The sequence below is a fragment of the Mus caroli genome, unplaced genomic scaffold (assembly GCF_978045245.1).
Source record: "Mus caroli unplaced genomic scaffold, Mus_caroli_1 scaffold_11, whole genome shotgun sequence".
Lineage (NCBI taxonomy): Eukaryota > Metazoa > Chordata > Mammalia > Rodentia > Muridae > Mus > Mus caroli.
This window is the reverse complement of record NW_028227266.1, coordinates 77295878-77319717: the sequence shown is the minus strand read 5'-3', so window position 1 is coordinate 77319717 and position 23840 is coordinate 77295878. Positions and strand designations below refer to the sequence as shown.

The following is a 23840-nucleotide window of genomic DNA, read 5'->3' as shown; positions in this document are numbered from 1 at the left end:
GCCCGTGTTTAGGGTGTGTCTTCCTACTGTGATTGACATAATCTAGAAACCTCCTGTAATGACTGCTTTTTTTGTCAAGTGGACACAAGCTAGAGTCATCTGATGGGAGGGAGCCTCAACTGATCAATTGCCTCCATAAAACTGACCTGTTGGCAAGCCTGTAGTGCATCTTTCTTAGTTAATGGTTGACGTAAAAGGGTCCCGCCAATCGTGGGTAGGTGGTGGTACCTCTGGGCAGGCAATCACAACTTGTACAAGAAAGCAAACTGAGCAAGCCGTGTTACTCCATGGCCTCTGCTCCAGGTCCTGCCATCAGGTTTTTCACCTTGGTTTCCCCCAGTGCACTGTGAGCAGGCATAGTCGTTTAAATAAGAATGGCTCCCATAGGTTGATGATATATTTGAATACTTGGTTCCCAGTTGGTGATGCTGTTTGGGAAGGGTTAGGAGGAGTGGCTTTGTTGGAAGAGGTGTGTCACTGGGACTGGGTTTGAGATTTCAAAAACCTCCAGCCGTCACCAGTACTCTCCTGCCTCAGACTTCAGGGTGGCCGTCACTCAGCCATCCTGCTGTACTCTAAGCCTCTGAAACCACAAGCCCAATTAAAGGCTTCCTTGTGTGTGTTGCCTTGATCCTGGTGACTTATCCCAGCAACAGAAAAGTAACCAAGACACCCAGTATTACACCAAATATGACCTTTGTTCCACAAGTGTCTTCTGGTCATGGCCTTTATCACAGCAACAGAAACCAAACTAAGGCAGCTCTCTTACAGCTACATTCAGAGGTGAGTCTCCTGGGTGGTTCTCAATCCTGTCAGGTTGGCAGTCAATACCAACTGTCACATTTTGACAGAATTTCACATTCTTCCCAAGGGTGCAAGATTTCTGATGCAGGCGGATTTCTGAGTCCGAGGCCAGCCTGGTCTACAAAGTGAGTTCCAGGACAGCCAGGGCTACACAGAGAAACCCTGTCTTGAAAAACAAACAAACAAACAAAAAAGAAAAGACTAGGGATGCTGTCATGAAGTGTAGGAACTTAGAAGTGAACTTGGGAAACTTGGAATGTGAACATTTTCCCTAAATTTTATTCCTTAAAATTAAACTTCACACGCTATTCTGCTGATAAAATATGTACCTACTGGGGCTGGAGAGATGGCTCAGCTGTTAAGAGCACTCACTGACTGCTCTTCCAGAGGTCCTGAGTTCAATTCCCAGCAACCCCATGGTGACTCACAACTATCAGTAACAGAATCCAATGTACTCCTCTGGTGTATGTCTGAAGACAGCTGCAGTGTACTCATATAGATAAAAATAAATCTTTTTAAAATATGTGTATTGACTAGACTAATGCTGTCTGAAGTTTCTCACCCACCCTGGTTTGCTTTGTTTTGTGATTCATTTCCAGAGCTCTGGACCGGAGCCTAATTGTGCTTGCTCACTTAGCGCCCTCTGGCTGCTGCGCTCCCTCCTGGGTTCTGCTCTGCCCTCAAAGCACACTAGCCACTGTTCTTGTATTGTGCCCACAGACACAATAAGTACACCATGGATTGCTAGATGATCTGTCATCCCACTGCTCCACCAAACTAGTCTTCTATATGGTGTCTGACACAGAGATGCCATTCTTATGTTAGACAAGTTTAAAAGTGGATATTAATAACTACTTTATGATACACGCTTCTTTCAGTGCCTGAAATAATATATTAGTGTACACTAACGTCTCTCATTTTTTTCAAAAAATTATTTATGTCCAACCCATGAATCAGATACCACGGGATGTTTTTCAAATTCCTAGCCCAGGATGACATCCAAGAAGGAAGGGAGGGGAAGGCAGGAGGGAAGGAGGGAGGGAGGGAGGGAGGGAGGGAGGGAGGGAGGGAGGGAGGGAGGGAGGGAGGGAGGGAGGGAAGAAGAAAGAAAGGAAGGAGGGAGGGAATGAAGGGGAGGGGAGGGAAAAGGGGAGGGAGAGGAGGGGAGAGAGGGAGAAGAGAGCGGGGAGGAGAGGGGAGGGGAGGGGGGAGAGAGAGGGAAAGTTAGGACCCTAGTGGCTATCATGTTCAAAGCCAAGATGCAATCCCTAAGCTTCCTCTCACAGAGATGCGAGAACAGAGAGAACTATGGAGCAGGAAGTGGGCCATGATCCTCAGTAGTGCTGGGGAAAAGCAAGGCAAGCATAGGCCTTAGGGAGAAAAGGTGCCACAGCCCTTCTGGCCGGCCCTTCTTTTCACTGGTGCAGATAAGGGCTTGTTGATCTGGAGACCTCAGGGAGCCTGTCCGTGGGAGTGGGGGGACATCTTGAAGAGAGGGGTTTACAGTCTGTATCGCTTCCTTCCTTCATTGTTTTAAACTTAAAGACTAGGAGCCACGTAACAGGTTGACCTCCTCTTTGTTACTTCCCTCACTAGATATCTGGTATTGTCCGTGGAAGCAACATGTAATTTGTTATTGATCCTTACAGTTAATGTTTTCTCTCTCTTTTTATTTTATTTTTATTTCATATGCATTGGTGTGTTGTCTGCGTGTGTGTCTGCGTGAGGGTGTTGGAACCCGTGGAACCTGAGTTACAGACAGTTGTGAGCTGCCATATGGGTGCTGAAGATTGCACCTGGGTCCTCTGGAAGAACAGCCAGTGCTCTGAACTGCTGAGCCATCTCTCTGGCCCCCAATGTTTTTTCTACGAAAGCTGAGTGTATTTTCATGTCTTGACTGCCCTTCTGTTGCAGGAGTGAGGGGGCACAGTGTTTGTTCTTCAGACAGTGTTTATTTATGTATCCCAGGCTGGTCTCACACTTGCTGTCGCTGAAGACAGCCTTGGACCTCTGATCCTGCTACATTTGGAGTAATGAAGTTACAGGATTGCATGGGCTACCATGCCTGGTCTTATATGATCCTGGACTTTGTGCCACATAGACAAGCACATAGACAAAGAGAGCTTTGGCCCCAGCCCCGCCATTCTGCCTTCATCTCTCATGAATAACCTGGGGAATCTTGCATCCAGTTTATAATAGGTTGCCTCTTTCTCATGAATTTTTGAAAGATTGTATATTCTAGATTTTCAAATGTTATTAATATATGTTACAAATATTCAGCACCTTGTTTTGGTTTATTCTGTCCCTTTTGGTACAGAAGTTTTAAATTATTTCTTAAGCATCAAATTCATCAAATTTTAGCTTAATGGGTCCATACTGTATATGTCTTCTGGGGGAAAAAAATAACCTACAAGCACATCAAAATGTGTTCTCTATATTTCTATCAGTCTAAAACTATTTTTACATTTAATTTTTTGTTGTTGTTTTGGTTTTTTGTTTGTTTGTTCACTTTATCGTTTTTAGATGGAGTCTCGCTGGCCTGGAACTTACTATGTAGATCATACTGTCCTCAAACTCACAAAAATCCTCCTGCCCCTGCCTCTTGAGTGCTGGGATAAAAGGTTAGCATGCCATGGGAGAATGTGCCCTGAAACTGTGAACACACACACACACACACACACAGAGAGAGAGAGAGAGAGAGAGAGAGAGAGAGAGAGAGAGAGAGAGAGAGAGAGAGAGAGAGAGAGGGACATATAAATAAAATAAATACTTTTAAAAATAATAACAATAAAGCAAGTCTGGACTCCTGGTGTTCTCTGGAATTTTAGGTGAAAGAAACTAATAACTCTTATGTCATTGACTGCTATTTTAAGTTTTCTGTTACTGAAAGGAAAGAAATGTGATTTCCATACTGCACTTATACTAATTTTCTATGTATGACCTCTCTTTTCTCTTTTGTTGACCTGTCATGAAACAAGGACATACTTTAATTCAAATGATTCCATTTTGTTTTGGGTTTGTTTGTTTGTTTTTTGGGGTTTTTTTGTTTTTGTTTTTTTGTTTTTTTGGGTTTTTTTTTTGTTTTTTTTTTTTTTTTTTGGTTTTTCGAGACAGGGTTTCTCTGTGTAGCCCTGGCTCTCCTGGAACTCACTTTGTAGACCAGGCTGGCATCGAACTCAGAAATCCGCCTGCCTCTGCCTCCCGAGTGCTGGGATTCAAGGCGGGTTGTTGGTTTCACGGAGGATGGTAGATTAATAGACCAAATGGGGAAGGGGATAGTCATATGGAAGAGAAAGATTTATGACTGAATGGTGTATGTCAGATAACACAGTTATGTCCTAAAGCATTAATATTATATGGTAGTTGATATTCATGTTGTAGTAAATATAATGTTGAATTTTAGTATGTGTCATAGATCACTGATTAAATTTACTTGCTTATATGCTAGGGGGAAATAATTTAATGCACGATATACATTAATGTTCTATTGTACTATATAATTTTATGTACCACGCCCGGATTGTTTTGTTTGTTTGTTTGTTTTTGGTTTTTTAACTTTGGATTTGGATTTTTTTCTTGGTTTTTGTTTTTTGTTTCTTGTTTTTTGTTTTGTTTTGTTTTGTTTTGTTTTTCAAGACAGGGTTTCTCTGTATAGCCCTGGCTATACTGGAACTCACTTTGTAGACCAGGCTGGCCTCGAACTCAGAAATCCGCCTACCTCTGCCTCCCGAGTGCTGGAATTAAAGGCATGTGCCACCATGCCCAGCATTTCATTTTGTTTTGATTTGATTTGTTTTTGTATTTCTACACAAGGTTTCTCTATGTAGCCTTGGCTTTCCTGGCACTTGCTCTGTAGAACTCAGAGATCTCCCAGCCTCTTGGCTCCCACTGCCTGGTAAACGATTCAGTATTAAGTTTGGTATCTAATAAGGAAATCCTCCTGCCAATTTTGTTTTGGTCACTTGGTCAGTTGGTTGGTGGTTTGCTTGAGACATTGTCTGTCTGTCTGTCTCAGTCAGGGTTTCTATTCCTGCACAAACATCATGACCAAGAAAAGCAAGTTGGGGAGGAAAGGGTTTATTCAGCTTACAATTCCATACTGCTGTTCATCACTAAAGGAAATCAGGACTGGAACTCAGGCAGGTCAGGAAGCAGGAGCTGATGCAGAGGCCATGGAGGGATGTTACTTACTGGCTTGCTTCCACTGGCTTGCTCGGCCTGCTCTCTTATAGAACCCAAGACTACCAGTCCAGAGATGGTCCCACCCACAATGGGCCCTGCCCTCTTGATCACTAATTGAGAAAATGCCTTACAGCTGGATCTCACAGAGGCATTTCCTTACCTGAAGCTCCTTGATAACTCCAGCTTGTGTCAAGTTGACACAAAACCAGCCAGTATACTGTCTCACTTCGTAGCCCTGGCTAGCCTGGAACTCACTATGAAGATCAGGCTGGTCTTGAACTCACAGAAATCTACCCTCTTCTGTCTCCCAAGTGTTGGTATCAAAGACAAGCATGACCACATGTGTCTTCTAGCAATTCTTTCTCAAAATTGTTTTCAGGGCTGGAGAGATGACTCAGAGGTTAAGAGCACTGGCTGCTCTTACAGAGGACCCAGGCTTAACTCCCAGCACCCACATGGCATATGTAACTCTAGTTCCAGAGCACATGACAGCTGTCTCTTCTCTAGCCTCTGGCCATCAGGCATAGATGTGGTGACACACATACACACAGACAAAATACCCACATGCATAAGTAAATCTAAAATAATAAAATTTAAACTTCAACTCTCTTTTTTTTAAGTAAGCAGTTTGGACCTTAGGCGCTGGTATCGTAGCCTAGCATGTAGCATAGCAACAACACTAACAAGGAAAGGAGAGTCATCATTTTAACAAGGTTACAACCCAGCACAGGGTGGGGCAGAAGGAGGAGGAGAATAGAGGGCACATGGGCTAGGGTGGCAACAATTGAATGGACACTCCAGGAAACATCAGAAACAGTAACTAAGTGATAGATACAACAGTCCTATGGCAATCATTTGGGGCGAAGCAATTTGTGCCAAAAGTGCACTTTTGGCCAATCCAAAAGTTGTTTTGTTTGGGTTGAGATGTTGAACTTCAGTAATGGAAGCAAACACATTCCAAAGCAGAAAGGAGGAAGACAAAGAGACACCTGGGTCTGAGTTCTCCCAGGGCTGGAAGCCAATTTAGGCTGAGCCCACTTGACAGTGAAGAAGGGAAGACTTTTGTACTCTCCAGGAGCCGTCAATATCACACTCCTATATCACATTATGATTTTAATCACCACTCACAGAATCTCTGGTGGTTTGGTTGGGTGAGTTTCTTACTTTCATTAAGTGATCAAAGTTAGATTTCAGAGTGTTTGGTCTCAGATTTTCAGCAGGAGGATTTTCTTATCAGTCACCCAACTTTATACTGAATCATTTACTCTCACTCACTCTTTATGAGTACTCATTATATTGTGGTCTCTTTAAGTTCTAGGTGTCAGTCCAGGAGCTTGAGCACTAGCGTTAAGGAAGGAAACAGTCCTTTTATCTACAGTCAGACCTGTAGTCTGTATTTGAATGTCTGAAAGCAGAAATTAGAAGAAATGTGGAATGTAAGTCCATGAAATGACAAACACTTGAATTCACCCAAGCTTTACATTCCAGATCTGGTGAAAACAAGCAGATGATTTCAGCCAGGCGATCATTCTGCACCAGACTGCCACCTAGTGCTCACAGGAGTTAGTGCAGCATTTTATCAGCATCGACAAACTATAATGGATCATCGTCCTTTTCTATACCTGAGTCCTGCTTACTGGGAAAAAATATCAAGGAAGAGGGGAAACATTCTGTTACAATGTAGCTTGAGCCATTCCAGATGCTGTAACAGACTTCATGGCATAAAAACCTGGAAATGTATTTCGCACAGGTCTGGAGATTGGGAAATCCAAGATCAAGGGTGTGTGAGGTTCTGGGTCCCATGCTTAGAAGGAAAAAAAAAAAAAACTACTCTTTATAAGTTTATTCTCCCAGTAATTATAATAATGGAAAGGTAGATAGCACCATCCCTCTACGTGTGGGCTGGAACTGTATTTTGGTTCCCAGCATTTGGTATTTTTAAAAACATAATGTTGCTGGGCAGTGGTGGCACACGCCTTTAATCCCAGCACTTGGGAGGCAGAGGCAGGAGGATTTCTGAGTTCAAGGCCAGCCTGGTCTACAGAGTTCCAGGACAGCCAGGGCTACACAGAGAAACCCTGTCTGGAAAAAAAAAAAAAAAAAACAAAACAAAAAAAAAAAGTTACCAAAAGATTTATTTTAAAAAAATTATGTGTGTGCACATTAGTGTACTTACAGAGGCCAAAGGATTTCTAGAAGCTGGAGTTATAGGTCTGCAGGGCACAAGGCTTGCTACATACATGAGTGCTACGATCCAAAAGCCCAGTCCTCGTGACTATACAGCAAGCAGTCATAATCACTGAGCTATCTCACCAGCCTGCCTGGCTTCTACTTTCTTGGGATCCCATTGACTCTGTGTCAGCCCAGAGGACTTAACAATAGAAGCTGCCCCACTTAGTTGTAGCCTAATGTACTCTCTAGCCCATCATTGAGTCTTCATCCTGAAACTCCTCCCACTGACAGCAGGTTTAAGTGATAGACCAGCAAACTCCTTAGCTCCTTGCGCATGGAGATTTTGTAGCCTGGAACACAACTTGGAAAGAACATGGAATTACAAGTCATAGAGACACAGATTTGACTTCGGTGCTCGAGTGGTCTCCCCTCAATGACATTGGGTTTCCTCAGCTACAAAATAAGAATGAGAAGCTAAAGAGATGACTCAGCAGTTAAGCGTGCAGGCTGCTCTTGCAGAGGACAGGTTCAATTCCCACAAACATGTAAGGTGACTCACAACTGCCTGTAACTCCAGCTTCAGGGACTCCAACGCTCTCTTCTCACCTCACTGTATGTGTACCACACTCATGCATGCACGCACACGCATGCGCGCGCGCGCGCACGCACACACACACACACATTTTTAAATAATAATATTCTTTTAAAAATAAAAATTAATCTAAACCTATGAATATTTGAAGAAGTGACTAGCATGTCTGACACATATATTACATGGAATGAACGCATGCTTTACTGTAAGTTAAAGCTGTTGGCTCAGCTGCTTTAAGAAATTAATAACATCAAAATTTTAGCCGTAATATGGTTGACTCTTCTCTATCAGGTAGAAATCTCCCCACATGGTGCTTTTGCTAGGGGAAAATCTGTAGCGAATAAAAAGGAGCTATTTTTCCTTATCATCTCACTGAGGGTTTTCAGAAAGATGTTGTACTGGGCGTGTCTCTGCTGACGTCACAATGAAGCAACAGGACTACTAGGCTGTTTTTCCAGATAAGCACAGACCGATGTAGAGGGACATGCAAAATCTAACAGATTAAATAGTTTTGATTGCTCTAGCCTTCAAAATATTTTTGGAACTTGCCCCCCAGAACTGTGCTCAAAACTTGGAAAGCTCTTATACTGTCTTATGCCTACATATTGTAAGTTTAGAGATTACATGATATGCTTTCCTTTATGTGAAATGGTGTCCCCACACACACCATCACTACTTATGCACATGCACAACACCATTGATAGTTCAACTGAAGGCTAGGAAGAGTAGATCAACTAAACATGCTCTCTAAACTACATTCTGGGTTTTGTTGTCAAGTTCTTTTTATGTTTATTTTATTATCCATAGTGATAGAGATTTGAGTCTGACAGAACTATTTAAAATAGGAAGAAGTGAGTTGGAGGGTTGGGGGGCGGGCTGGATTCGAGACAGGGTTTCTCAGTGTACCCTTGGCTGTCCTGGAACATTCTCTGTAGACCAGGCTAGCCTCAGAGATCCACCTGCCTTTGTCTTCTGAGTGCTGGGTGTGTGTAAAGGCATGTGCCACCATCACCTGGCAAAAGAAGTGAATTTTAGTATCCTGATTTAGTAATAGAACAACATCATTAATTGGCACTAGATTTATAGGATTGCAATTTTATTCCTGGAAAATGTATTTTAAAACGTTACAGTATATGGGGGGACGATGCATACCTTTAATGCCAGCACTCAGGAGGCAGAGGCAGGAGGATCTCTGTGAGTTCAAGACCATTCTAGACTACAGAGTGAGTTCTAGGACAGCCAGGGCTGCACAGAGAACTAACTCTCAAAAAATAAGTAGATAGATAGATAGATAGATAGATAGATAGATAGATAGATGTATAAAATTTCAGTTAAACAATACGAGTAAGTTCTTGAACATACTGTACAGCATGGTTAGATATGGTGAACTATCTATTCAGTTTAAAAATGCAGATCCCTGGGCTTCAGAGATAGTTCAGAGGTCAAGAGCAATGGCTGCTCTTCCAGAGATCCTGAGTTCAATTCCCAGCAACCATATGGTGGCTCACCACCATCTATAATGAGATCTGGTGCCCTCTTATGGCCTGCAGGCAAACATGTAGGCAGAATACTCTATACATAATAAGTAAATAAATCTTAAAAAAAAAAAAAAAAGACAGATCCCATCTTAAGTGTTCTGGCCACAAGTGGCACTGAGAAATTTATGGGTGTTACTTTGACTGTGAATGGCTTCATGGCTACTGGCATCTATCTATCAAAACCCGTCAAACTGTATTCACTAAGTATGTGAAGTTTGGGGTATAGCTCCGTGGTAGACTGTGCAGTCTGGTAGACTGCCGCCTAGCATGCCAGAGGTTACAGCTTGCAGCTCAAGCACAAGGAGGAAAAAAAGGGTGGGGGGGGGGAGAGACACAGAAGGACAAAGGAAATGTTTTTACATAATGTATTGTGTTAAACAGCAGTGTTTTCCAGATTACATGAATTTTTTCCCTTTCTGTTATATAAGTAATAACAATTAATTTATGAGCCACTACACTTTTCATTGAGAGGAAAATATGAATATTGAAGCTGTGAGGTTTTTTTACCTGGCCTTTTTGTTCCCAGAATAATGACTCTTGAAACAATTAATAAATGTAGAGGCCATAAACTTTGGCTTGCTTCCCCCAGTTAGCTTGTAACTTACATAACCAGTTTAAACTATTCTATGTCTTCCACATAGTTAGTTACCTCTCCTCAGTTTCATTCAAATATCCTATGCCTGACTTTTTCCCAGAGTTCTCTCATGGCAGAACTCCCACCTCCTATTTCCTGCCTAAGCTAATTGGCCAAAGGTTTTTGATTGATAGGTGATGTTTCCACATAGTACATAATAGATTCTCTCTACAGAATGTAGATGTAGAGAGAATTCTGACCAAAATGGAAAGGCTGACACAGCAGGACTGGGGTTTGACACCTACCCAGAACACAGTTTACCCTTAATTATCTCATCTACCAGAGTCACTGGAGTTTGAGTTGTTTTGTATGCACTTTTAGGTCACTTTTCAAACTCATTCTGTTTCTCCTATTTCCTGGGTGAGTCTCCCAACAGTTGTACTGTGTTCTCCACTGATTTTTACAAGATTTGCAGATTTCGATTTATTTTAATTTCTCTGATTTAGATAAAATTATATGTATTCTGAAATTTTTCATTCTAGTTAATTTTTTTAGTGTGTATGAGTGTTTTGCCTGCAGTATATCTTTCTTTGCACCTTGAGTGCATCTAGTGACAGAAAGGCTAGAAGAAGGTGGGGAACTGTGTGGAGTCCTGATCTCCAGGTAAAATCCTGTGTGCTCCTGGACTCACAGGGCTGTGAGTACTTACACAGGAAATATATATATATGAGTGTGTATATGTATGTGCATATATATGTATATATGCATGTATAAATGTGTATGTACATGTATATATGCATATGTGTGTGTGTATACACAAACATAATACTGTTTGTGTTGTCTGATGCCTGTAACCTTAGCACTTGAGAGGCAGAAGCAGGAGGCTACCCCGAGCTACATAAGACACTGTCTCAAAAAAATCAAAAGCAACAGAAAAAGGGACATAAAGCCATCTTATATTAAAATAAAAATAAATCAAAATCCGAGTATGGTATTACATCCTATATGATGGTTCAGAACCATAGGATGTGGTGGTGTGTGCTTGAATTAAGCCCATGCTAGTGGTGGAGGAGAGAAGATAAGATTTGTCAAATCTTCATTGGCTACAAACAAAGTTAGGCCGGCCCGGGTTACACGAGACCTTGGTTTTTGTTTGTTTGTTATTTTTTTTATTTTTGGTTGTTTTTGGTTTTTGGTTTTTTTGTTTTTGTTTTTTGTTTTTTGGGGTTTTTTTTGTTGTTGTTGTTTTGTTTTGTTTGATTTTTCAAGACAGGGTTTCTCTGTGTAGCCCTGGCTGTCCTGGAACTCACTTTGTAGACCAGGCTGGCCTGGAACTCAGAGATTTGCCTGCCTCTGCCTCCCAAGTGCTGGGATTAAAGGCGTGCACCACCATGCCCGGCTGTTTTTTTGTTTTGTTTTGTTTTGATTTTTGGGTTTCTTTAGGGGATGTTTGTTTGTTTTAGGGAGTTGCCTCTTGAAAGCATTCTAAAATGAACAAGTAAAAATGAAACTACAAAGTACTTACTTTAGACCAGAATCAACTACAGTAGGGAGAAATTAACTCAGTTTCTAGATCATTTTCCTTGGAGAAAAATGGGAGAATCGGAGAACATATAAGAGAAACCTAACCATGTATGCTTTTTTTTTCCTACATTCTGTGGTGACATGGAGGTTTGTAAAACAAACAAAGGAACTAAGTTGCTGCCCACTGGCTTATATAAAACTCACAGTATCTATGGTCTTTCTACACTATGACCTTTTAAAAAGATGTTTCCTCAGATGCCACCCATGTGCGATGCCATGTTCTGCGAATGATTTCAGACTTATCATTAGCTTGGGGAGGAAAAAGTGTTGCTCAGAAATCATAACAATAAGCCTGCTGCCATGGTGCTCACCTATCATCCCGTCACTTGGGAGGCCAAGGCAGGCATATTGCTCAAATTCAAGGACATCCTGTGCTACATCATGAATAGCAACCCAGCCAGAGACTCTGCCTCAAAACAAACGATGGGAAACAATTAGCAATGGGAACAGGTAAAAGACTCACAGCCAACTGAAAGAGCTCCCCATTACCAAAACTATAGCAATCTGATCATCAAAATAAATAATATGGCTGATAATCTAATCAACAGAATAAGTAATGTGTTAGATTCTGAAATAAAGTATATAATAGCCAGGGGTTCATACTAGTATAAAAAGAGAAATCGGTGTAGAGGAGACAAATCTGCCTTATGAAAGAACTGCTCTCCAAAGTGTGCCCCTAACTCCTTGACCCATAAGAGTAGGATGAACATGCTGGCTTTCTTCCAAAAATAAAAGCATAGAAAGAGGTAAAAATATAAATAAATAAATAAATAAATAAATAAATAAAAAGACAAACTCTAAGCCAGGCATCCAATGATGCCTACTATCACCACCAGTACTAACCACCAATCACAAATTACATCATATCCAGCCCAGCCCCTGGAGACTATATGACAAGAAAGGCTCCCTACTCTGGGCTGTCTCCAAGACAATCCGTATCTTTATTTGGTTGGTTGGTTGGTTAGTTGTTGTTTGGTTGGTTTTGGGTTTTTTGGCTCTTAGAAACATTCTAAAACAAAATGAAAATGAAAACTGCCAGGCAGTGGCAGCGCATGCCTTTAATCCCAGCACTTAGGAGGCAGAGGCAGGCGGATTTCTGAGTTCGAGGCCAGCCTGGTCTACAGAGTGAGTTTCAGACATAGAGAAACCCTGTCTCAAATTTTTTTTAAAAAAATGAAAATGAAAACTACAAAGTACTGGTTTAATTACAAGGAAAACATTAGACAAACTCAGGTTGAGAGACTGTCCAGAAAAGCATCAGTATTCTATAAAACTGATGAGGTCAGCAAAAAGGAAGAACATCTGTGAGAGCCTAAGGAGATACAATAATGGAACTTAATATGTATCCTAAGGGCTGGTGAGATGGCTCAGTGGGTAAGAGCACCCAACTGCTCTTCCAAAGGTCCAGAGTTCAAATCCCAGCAACCACATGGTGGCTCACAACCATCCGCAACGAGATCTGGCGCCCTCTTCTGGAGTGTCTGAAGACAGCTACAGTGTACTTACATATAATAAATAAATAAATAAATCTTTAAAAAAAAAATATGTATCCTAAATAAACCCTGGAAGGGGGAGGAGGGTACAGGGAGGAATACAGGTAAAAGGGAAAGAAGTCCAAATAAAGTATGATGCTCATTAAATACCAAAATGCTTCCATAGTTGAAATAAATGTGTCATACTCTCTTAGATCTTGAAAAGGGGTCAAAGTTGGCACACTGTATAGAGAGCTTGTCAGAAGCCAGTGATTATAGGCCAGGGCAGATCCACAACCCACATTGTCTGTCACCTATAGCAACCTGAGCTCTCAATCAGATAAACCCAGGATCTTGACTTCACTGCAGAAAAGAATCTCAGCATAGCCAGGATGAACAGGGCCGACATTTATTTCGAAAAGACTTTAAGCAAGATTTAAGCATTGCTGTTAGGGAGAATGACTGGTGTTTGGGGAAAGGATAATATTCACCAAAGAAGTGTATTAGCAAAGGTGTGGCCTTCTCAAAGCTAAGTGAGAATTGCACCCAAGTGTCTCAGCAGCCACTATGTATATGATTTTGGTGGCCTTTTAGTTACAGCTTAAAATGTTGTTAAGAATCGCCCCACATACACACACACAAGCAGGGCAGTATGGATACTTGCCTTTAATCCCAGCACTGGGGTGACAGAGGCAGTCCTGGTCTACATAGTGAATCCCAGAACAGCTAGGGCTACACAGTGAAACCCTGTCTCAACACACACACACACACACCCTTCAGTAAATGACAGCGTGCCTGTCAGAGTGCCGTGGATGAGACTGCCAGCTGATCCAGTAAAACCATGGATCATAAAGTTGCACAAGAGTGTACCCTAAGTGGGGCTTCTTGTCAGAGTCCTAGAAATCTCCCCAGGTTTACAAGTCTTGGAAAGGAAAAAGGTCATAATGGAAGGATGCTTAGGCCTTACATATGATCCTTCACAGCAAATTGTGTTAATTGTGCAGAAATTCTTAGCTCAGCCGGCAGGATATTTCCCCCAGACCTGGGAGTGAGGGGCTCCTTTCCCATGTCCCCACAAAGCCAGCCTTCCTATCTTACCTTGAACTCTGGATACTGACTTTGCAACTTTTCTGTAACCTGAGCCTTCTCAGGTAATAAGTATACTTAAACATGGTGCTGCTGATTTCAAACTCCCCAAGGCTGTTGGAATCTGATTCCCTGTGTTGGAAGATTCCCTTGGCTGTCCCTGCCAAAAAGGATGATCTTAGCAATCTTTTCTCAGAGAAACGGAACCAATAAAAAAGAAGAGATACAGTGTTGAACAAACCTATTGGCTCACACAGGACAGCAGAGGTGCAGAAAGATGAGAACCCCCGAGGCTAATGAAATCTGTTGGAGGAGTTCAGGGGTGGGGGGGTGGGGTACAAGGGGATGAGTTAGGGAAGCTGGGTTTGTTTTTTGTTTGTTTGTTTTTGTTTTTTTGAGACAGGGTTTCTCTGTGTAGCCCTGGCTGTCCTGGAACTCACTCTGTAGACCAGGCTGGCCTCGAACTCAGAAATCTGCCTGCCTCTGCCTCCCGAGTGCTGGGATTAAAGGTGTGCGCCACCACGCCCGGCTTGAAACTGATCTTTCTGTTCTAATCAAACCTTCAAATAAATTGAAATCCACTCACGTGGAGGACAAGCAAACTGACACATCAAATTAACCACACCAGAACTGCTGTTTGAACATACATTTTATAAGAATTTGCCAGGGGGGTATGCACAAACTCAAGGGCTTTATCTCTACAACTGTCTTTTTGAAAACTTGCCCATCAGCATTTACTGGCCCAAGAGTTAGGGATATCTTTAGTAAGTCTCAGTCATCCCTTCTTCTAGACAGGGGCCTCACCTGACTTACTGAGCCTCTGCTCTTCCTTGGTCTGCATGGAAATCTCCAAGGGCGTCTACCACATCTGTCTTTTCCATCGGTCTGCAGATATGGCTTTTATTACTCAGAGGCCCGATGGCCCCACCAAGGCTGACTGAAGCATTTTCCTAGTTCCTCTTTCTTAGAGTCAGCAGTAGGGAAAATCTGTCCAAATTAGATTTACAGAGAAGACACCCACACGCTCATACATCATGTGGCCTGCCAGCTGGGGATGTAGGTCAATGGTATGTATCGGCGTTAGTCTAATATGTGTGAGGCCCTGGGTTCAATCCACAGTATCTTCCTAAAGAGAAAAGGCAGCTGCCTACATTGGGGTTCACCTCTGAAACAGGCAACTTCGTCGGACAAAACATGATTTCCTTTGCTACTTTTCAAAAGCCATATGCTGTCACAAAACGGACAAAGACTGGAAACTGTATTATAGACATCTAGAAGGCAAATAGTCCCTCCCCATTTCCCTAGCTCCCTATCACTGCGAGATGCAAACCCCATCGCCGCCTTCAGGCTGTCCAATGCCCGGGCTTTTACTAGGGCAAAAGAGGACTGGACTCCCTACAGCCCGCGACACACCTCGCACAGCGCAAGCGCCACACCCAACCCAACCCTGCCCACAGCGGGGTATTGCCCGAAACTAAAATGGCGCCTTAGGAACAGGCAACCAGAGATGGGCGTGCCCTGAGGGCGGGGCAATATCCTGCCCCGCCCAGCCAGCGCGGCGGAGGGCTGTCCTGCCGAGAGCTAGGTTGGCCAAGCAACGACACCGGCACTTCTGCTCTCCAGGCGACATGAGGCCCCTGCTTCGGGGTCCGGCGGGAAACGATGATGAGGAGAGCTCGGACAGCACCCCGCTCCTGCCGGGCGCACGGCAGACCGAAGCGGGTGAGCTGCGGGACCACCGAGTGTTTGCTAGTGGCAGCGTTCCTGGCGGGCGGGTGGTTCCCGGCCGTGGACGCCTTGAAGGAGTGGCTGCGGGATCGGGGGGACAGGTAGCCGGTGTAGTGCTGTGGGTCGGGACGGAGGTGCCTGTGGCGCTGGCGGGACTGAAGCAATTCAGGGTCGGAGGGGTATCCGATCCGAGTCAATAAGCAAAGGGGCCAAAGTGCTTCTTGCTCCCTTCCAGCGGCCGCCAGGTTTCCGCTTATGCCGGCCTGTAAACATGTGATCTGGTAGCGCCTTGTTCAGGGAGGAGAGACAAAAACAAAACAACAACAAAGAAGAGTTAACAGCTGTTGAGTGTGCGGGGGACAGTTGCATAACCCAGCGAATATCTTGACTTTGTGCTGTAAGACATCAAAATATTGCAGACATTTCTATTTTTTCCTTGTCTATCAGACTGCAATTGACGTTAGGAAACAGGTTATTCTCAAGATAAGATATCTTTAGCACTCTAAGATAGTATGCCGTGCTAGAGGTCTTGCAGGTGATACTTCAAAAAGCATATTCATTGCCGGGGGGGGGGGGTCGGGGGGGGGCGCTTGTTGCACAGCGGTATAGTCCTTGCCTGACAAGGGTCTAGTCTCCATACCCACCATCCCCCAAAACACAAGTATGTGTCTTCACTGGATTTCGCCACACTTTTGTAATGTAGCTTCCTAAAGCTACAGAAAACTAAAGGACAAATCGGCTTGGACACATTCAAGGATATAGGTATGAGAAAGAATTGAACTGGAAATTTGCCTTTGTTGGCCGGGAACAGTCTTCTGTGGGTGTGTCTTTTGTTGACATAACCAAAGAATTCTTTCGTAAGTGTTTTAACCATCCTTCCCACTTGTGTGGGTAACTACCCTACTTTCTGACTTTATTCAGACTGCTTTTGTTGGCTATGGGGTGATCTGTTTTGGTTTTGTTTTTATTTTTAGAATAGTTTGTTGGGGAACTGGAAAGATGGCTCAGCAGTTAGAGCACTGGTTGCTCTTCCAGAGGACGCGGGTTCAGTTCCCAGCATCCACATGGAAGCTTACAACCATCTGTAACTCCAGCTCAGGAGAGCCAACACCCTCCCTACTCAGACACACCTGTGGTACACAGACATACATACAGGCAAACATTCGTATATAGAACAGATTTTTTTTTTAATCTAAAATAGAATGTTTTATTTTGAAAATTGTAAGGCATCAGTGAGTCAAACCTGGGACTTGCATTTTTTTGGTTGGTTGCTTGGTTTTCTTTGAGACAGGGTCTCATGTAGCCCCAGCTGGCCTCTATTTTGTAACTGAGGGTGACTTAGTACTCCTCACCTTCCTGCCTCCACCTCCTGAATGCGTGGTAAGCAAGCATTCTGTCCACTGATTCACACCTCCTGCCCCCTTGGCTTCCCTCTTGGGTTAGAATAGAAGTTTGACACTTTGCCACTGCTCTGGATCCCCTGTCCCTGTGCCCGGTCATCACATCCTCCTCGGTGCCACAGACACGTGGCACCGGAAGTTGCACACAAGTCCGATTGCTCCGCCAGTTTGGTAGGGATATCTACCTTCCCAAAAGTCCAGTCTGTTCCACTAGGAGCCTCGTGCCCCATAAAGCTTAATTTCCCACAAATGAGAGATAACTACACGTCTTAACATGTGAGCTCGATCTCCAGGATCCAGAGAAGGCAGTGATAACAATTCAGTTCCTGAAGTTACTGGGTGCAGAGCAGTGTTCTGTGTACTTTGCGGCTCATCGTCATCGTTCTGTAACAGGAGCTCAGTACAGTGTGCGCTCTACGGTAATGTGCACTATTTGTTAATAAACCAGCTCAGGCGAAGGAAGGTCCTATGTTCTCCCTGTGCCTCTCTCACATCCCTACTTCTGCAGGCCCTTGTCCTGCTTTTGCTAGAATGGCTGTGCTCACACCCACCCCACCCCCGCAGCTACCTGGCAACTTCTGCCCATTGAGGAAGCCTCCGTTAAATATCCCTCTTCCAAAAAAGACCTTTCCTGGCTCATCTCCCGAGATTCTCAGGCCTCCTTTCTCCCTTACATAGGTACGTAGCCCTTTATTTTATTAGAAATGCTTTCTCAGAGCCAGCCAACGATGGCACTCGCCTCTCATCCCAGCACTTGGAAAGCAGAGGCAGGCGGATTGCTGAGTTCAGGACCAGCCTGGCCTAGAGCGAGAGTTCTAGAATAGTCGAGGCTACACAGAGAAACCCTGTCTTGAACCCCCTTCCCCAAGCAAACAAACAAACAAACAGACAAACAAAGTGCTTTCTCTGGTATGGAGATGGGGACCATGTGAATGGACACTGTGAGTTCCTGTGGTCTTTAATCCCCACAGCTCAGCTGATATGGATAGTCGCAGGGAAACCTGCAATGTTAAACACGCAGGGTTGTCTCTTCAACAGAAGATATGTATAACCTGTTTTCCACCCAGAAGGTTGGGAGTGGGTGTGGTTAATAGTCTAGTGACCTGTGCTGTCTGTAAGGCCAGGCCACCCCTGACTCCCTCAGACTTTTGCCTACATCCCAGACTCTTCCTCTCCAGAGCTTTATCTCGGACATTGTTTCTCAATAGATAGAATTCATCTTTATGAAAGAGATCACATGTACTTTGTAATGCCATAAGCTTCGTCATGCACATGGGATTGAGTTAATTGTCACCAGGAAACTTTTTTCCAAAATTATACTGTACTTAAATGTGCCTAAAGCAAACGGTCCTTCCGGAGTTTGAACCAACACCAGCTGCTGAACTGCGTGCGTTAAGCCAGATTTCCTTCTTGCCTCACTTGTATCAACAACACTCTGCGGGCCGTGTTGTTGGCAGAGAACCCCACAATCAATGTGAGGGGCTCAACCATCAGAGATGGTGTATTAGTCAAGGTTTTACTGCTGTGAACAGACACCATGACCAAGGCAAGTCTTATAAAAAACAACATTTAATTGGGGCTAGCTTACAGGTTCAGAGGTTCAGTCCATTATCATCAAGGTGGGAGCATGGCAGTATCCAGGTAGGCATGGAGCAGGCAGAGCTGAGAGTTCTATGTCTTCATCCAAAGACTGCTAGTGGAAGACTGACTTCCAGGCAACTAGGGTGAGGATCTTATACCCACACCCACAGTGACACACCCATTCCAAACAGGTCACACCTATTCCAACAAGGCCACACCTTCAGATGGTGCCACTCCCTGGTCCAAGGATATACAAACCATCACAGATGGTAAGAAAATTTTCCTTTAAATAGAAGCAGAAGGCAGGAATTCAGTCTTCTTGCCCAACGAATCAGGATCTTAAGTGAGATTAGTTCAAAGAATCATGGGTTCTAATGAGTCCTCTGTGACAGAGAACTTTATACAATTATTGAAACATTTGCTAAGACCCAGAGGAAGGGGTTGGAGAAATGGGTCAGTGGATAAGAGCACTGACTGCTCTTCCAGAGGACCTGAGTTCAAATCCCAGCGCCCATATGGCAGCTCACAACTGTCTGTAACTCCAGTTCCAGGGATTCTGACACCTTCACACAGATGTGGGGGGGGGGGGGGGCAAAACAACAATGCACAGAAAAAATAAAAATAAATAAATAGATCCAGAAGAAAAAATATTAAAAGCAAGAGTTGTACAAGTAACTGTAAAATGTAATCCTTGGCTTCCTCACCAAGTCACTATTGATGATAATAAATACTAGAAGCACATAGGAACTAGAAGTAGGTAAAATGTCTGTCAATTATTTTGCTAGCTAGTGTACACTAATGTTGGACCTGCTCAGGAGAAGTATTTGAGGGAGAGAAAGAGAAACAAAAAGACAGAGAAAAGACAGTTTTCTGCTGAAAGAGATCTTGGCAGGGTGAGTCTGATGGAGTCCCACAGCCGCTCAGGCATCCCAGCCGGGAAGTCACCCATCTCTGTGCTTTTGGGACTTGTTCTCCTGAACCACCTGACTGGAAGCCTCCATCCACAGGCTCCTCCTGCTGCCTGGGTCTGGGAGCTCAGAGCTGCCTGGTGTAACACCTGAGTTCCAAGGACAGGCGGACAGGGCTCCCCTGCTGCCACATGAGCTGGGTCTAGGCACCCCCGAGTTTAGCGTGCTTGGAATTTTGTTTTGCTTTAGGGTCTCACTATGAAGCCCTGGCTATTCTAGAACTCATTCTGTAGACCAGGGTGGCATTGAACTCAGCTCCTCCTGCCTCTGCCTCCTGGGTGCTGGGATTAAAGCTGTTGCCACCACCTGCCACCATATGGCTTTTGATAAGGACAAGGAGCATATGTTTTATATACAGATTCCACATGCTCCACAAAAAAAATGATTGTTACCCACCCCTGGTTGTACAGCTCAATGGTCTGACCTTGCTAATCAGCCAGGTTTTATTAGGTGTTTCTCAGCCGTTGAACATTTTTTTTTTTTAAAGATTTATTTATTTATTATATGTAAGTACACTGTAGCTGTCTTCAGACACCCCAGAAGAGGGCGCCAGATCTCATTACGGATGGTTGTTAGCCACCATGTGGTTGCTGGGATTTGAACTCTAGACCTTTGGAAGAGCAGTCGGGTGCTCTTACCCACTGAGCCATCTCACCAGCCCCTGTTGAACATTTTTAACTGACCTATTATATATAAGTTAGCACATGACAGACAGAAATGCACCGTGAGTAGAAATCCACCTAACTTGAAAAGAAATGTTGCAGAAGGATTGTGAATGTACGGAGAGTATAAGGGAAAGATGGAAACCTTTGGAATGAGGCCCTCCAGGGTGGAGTCTAGTTAACAGAGAGTGGGAACAGATGGGACAAGAGCAACTAGGGGACAGAAACGGAAGAAAGAGACAGAAATGAAAAAAGGTTCCGTGGGCTCCTTCAGCTAAGTTCCCTTCCTTTGAAAATAAAAGATAAATTAAAAAAAAAGAAAATCAATTCTTTTGAAACACAGCAGTGAGACTGAACTGCTGGCACCTCTGTCTCTAGAGAAAACAAGCAGGAAAGAGCCTGCCTCTGCAGGCAGCCAGGGGCGCCCATGGCTGTTGCTGCTAGTAGGGTTGGTGTGGTGTGTGCCTGTTACTGAGACTACAGGCGCAGACTCTGCTGATTCCCAGACACAGCGAGAAGCCATCCAATGACTCAGTGCATCAGCAAAATAAGGAATTCAATCAGTGGAGACTTTCTTTTTTCTCTGTGTAGCCTTGGCTGTCCTGGAACTCACTCTGTAGACCAGGCTGGCTTTGAACTCGGAGAGTTGCCTGCCCAAGTGCTGGGACTAGAAGCTCGAACCACCACGAACCCGGCTCAAAGTGTTCAACACATTGCGGTGTGGTTTTGTTTAGTTGGTTGCTTCTTTTTTGCTTAAGGTTTATTTATTTTTATGTGCATTGGTGTTTTGCCTGTATGTATGTCTGTGATCCTTTGGAACCTATGCCAGCTTCCCTAGATCTGAGCAGACAGCTGTGAGCTGCCATGTGGGTGCTAGGACCCTGGTCCTCTGGAAGAGCAGCTAATGCTCTTAATAGCTGAGCCATCTCTCCTGCCCTGGGTACATAACCATGGCTGTCCCTGAACTCAGAGATCCTCCTGTCTCTGTCTCCCAAGTGCTGGGATTAAAGGCATGTGCCACCACTGCCCGGCTTTTTTTTTTTTTAATTTGTATTTTTGTACATTACAAAAATTTCTAAAATAACTATGTAAATAGGCTTGGGATGGATTTAAGAAGGAAAATAGTACATTGGAATAAAGTTTTTAAAAATATCCTATATAATAAGTGGCCAAGAAATGCAAACATAATTACATGTTTCTCAAACCTACATGTTTCTCAAACCTCCTTGGAGGCCAGAAGGGATTAAACCAAAAGTCCAATCAATAGCAATGAATAAAAGTTGGATTATTTTAAATTTTCACCTAGAACTATTTTTGGTACAGCCTGAGAATTCCATTACATCATACTGTCTATAAAATGTAATAGAAACTAAAGCCTGCCATCAAGTTCTTCCTCCATGAGACTGTTGCGCTTGGGTAGGGTTCACAGTTGTGTTTCATTCACAGTGTCAGTTGTACTGATCTGTGCTTTCTTTGCCTAGGAAAACCCAATGGCTTTCTTCCTCAGAATTTCCTGTGATTAGTTCCCAGGTGCTGCTGAAAACCCTGTTACCTAGCAGGAGAGTCTTAAGCTCAAAATTAAAATAGATTTAAATTTTAAAGATCCTCATTAGCTGGAACATTTGTGGTACATGCCTTTTTGATCCCAGCACTCAGTCGGATCTCTGAATTCAAGGCCAGTCTGGTCTGCAGAATGAGTTCCAGGATAGCTAGGGCTCCACAGAGAAACCCTGCCTCAAAGAATGAATGAATGAATGAATGAATGAATGAATGAATGAATTCCAAGTCTTAAATTTAGCTTTAAATCTTTAAAACGTAAAATCCATTGTTATTAAGTGATTTTGTTTGTTTTTTACCTTTTTGCTTGCCCTTGGTCTAATAAGTGGTCAGACCCTGGCAAGAGAGTATGTTAGCAGAGGCTCACAAGAGCCTATCCTCTACAGAAGCCACTGTTTTGCACAGTATTGCAAGTTTCTGGTGCATAATTAGTAGTAAGTGTATGTCAGCTTGGCATTTGAAGCTACAGCTGTCTGTCTGGGACCCTCTCTGCTGTCAGGTATATAGAGAACTATGCTGGAATGTACTGTGGGTGTACACAGTACGCACCAGGCATGCATAGGGCTCCTCCTCATGTTGTCCTATGGTCTCTGGGATGCTGTTCTGTTCATATGCATCAAAGTGGGAGCCATCTGGGACTTTGTTCATTTTCTGGAAAGACATAAACATAACCTGTGACCTCGTCAGTCACAGAATGCAGCCCGGGACGAGGCACAGGTAGCTAGGAGCTGCAAGAAGAGTCTGTATGCCACATGTAGACTTGACTTTGTCAAGTAACTCTTTTGTTTGTTTATTTCTTTATTGTTGTTACTTTTTGGGTTTTGTGGGTTTGTTTTTGGTTTTGTTTGTTTGCTTGCTTGCTTGCTTGCTTGTTTTTGAGACAGGATTTCTCTGTGTAGCCTTGGCTGACCTGTAAATAACTCTGTATACCAGGTTGACCTCAAACTCAGAGATCTGTCTGCCTCTGCCTCCCGAGTGATGGGATTAAAGGTGTGTGCTGCCACCACCCAGCATCAATTAACTATACATGTTCTTTCTAGGACTCATTACAACTAAGAAATGATAATGGTCATGCTTATATTAGCAAACATTTTAAAGAATTTTACAGTTTCTGTAATATCAATCATGTTACTAAAACCCTTACAATCCACAGGGTTAAGCTGTGGAATGGCTCAATTAAATTCTTAATTGGCAAAAATTAAAAATAAAAGGGGGTACACCCACTCAATTCCCATAGACTATGCTACAGCTAACTATGCTGACATCACTTTAGAGGATAATACTTGTCCTACTGCCCAAAAATATTTTGCCCTAAAAGAAGACACAGCCTAAAGTAAGTGTGTGGTGTGTGTGTGTGTGTGTGTGTGTGTGTGTGTGTGTGTGTGCAAATAGTTCTAGAAACTAATCAATAGTAAGGTCCCAATGTTGTTCTAACATCGGGTTCGGATCCCAGGGTGTGTTTATGTGTTTCTAAAAATGAGCGAAATCCCAGATGGCTCCCACTTTGGTGCATATGAACAAGACAGCATCCCGGAGACCATAGGACAAATGAATCATCTAAAGAGAGGTGACAAACCCATCAAGAGGAGGAGTAAGCCAAAAGCGTGGGAAAACATCAAGATGTTAGCTCATCGAGTCTAGACCAGGGAAACGACAAGGATCCAGTACAACCAACCCCAAAACGCTGCTGCTACATGGCCATTCTCCCATGCTAGTGCAGCATCCAAATGCCTTTTGGATAAAAGACACACCTGCATTAGGAGACAGTGTGATGTTACGCTGTCATGCTAAAAACTGGTTTTAGGCTTTTTTTGTTGCCAGTCCCAGGAATAGTTACTGATACACAAAGAGAGGTCTCAAAGATGGCCTGTGTGATTAGCAAAACTACTAATATTACAGCAAAAAATCCTAGCAAAAATGAATCAAGGCCAGGCGTGGTG

General features: G+C 43.5%; 1 protein-coding gene across 1 annotated transcript in view; it reads left to right on the top strand.

Annotated features, from left to right (window-relative positions):
- The first annotated feature begins 15568 nt into the window (after positions 1-15568).
- Positions 15569-23840, top strand: part of Slc17a5 (solute carrier family 17 member 5) — a 43438-nt gene continuing 35166 nt past the window's right edge. Inside the window, exon 1 of the mRNA XM_021172448.3 lies at positions 15569-15726. Within this exon, the coding sequence (XP_021028107.1) occupies positions 15633-15726 (94 nt within the window). The 5' untranslated portion in view covers positions 15569-15632. The remainder of the gene's footprint in view (positions 15727-23840) is intronic.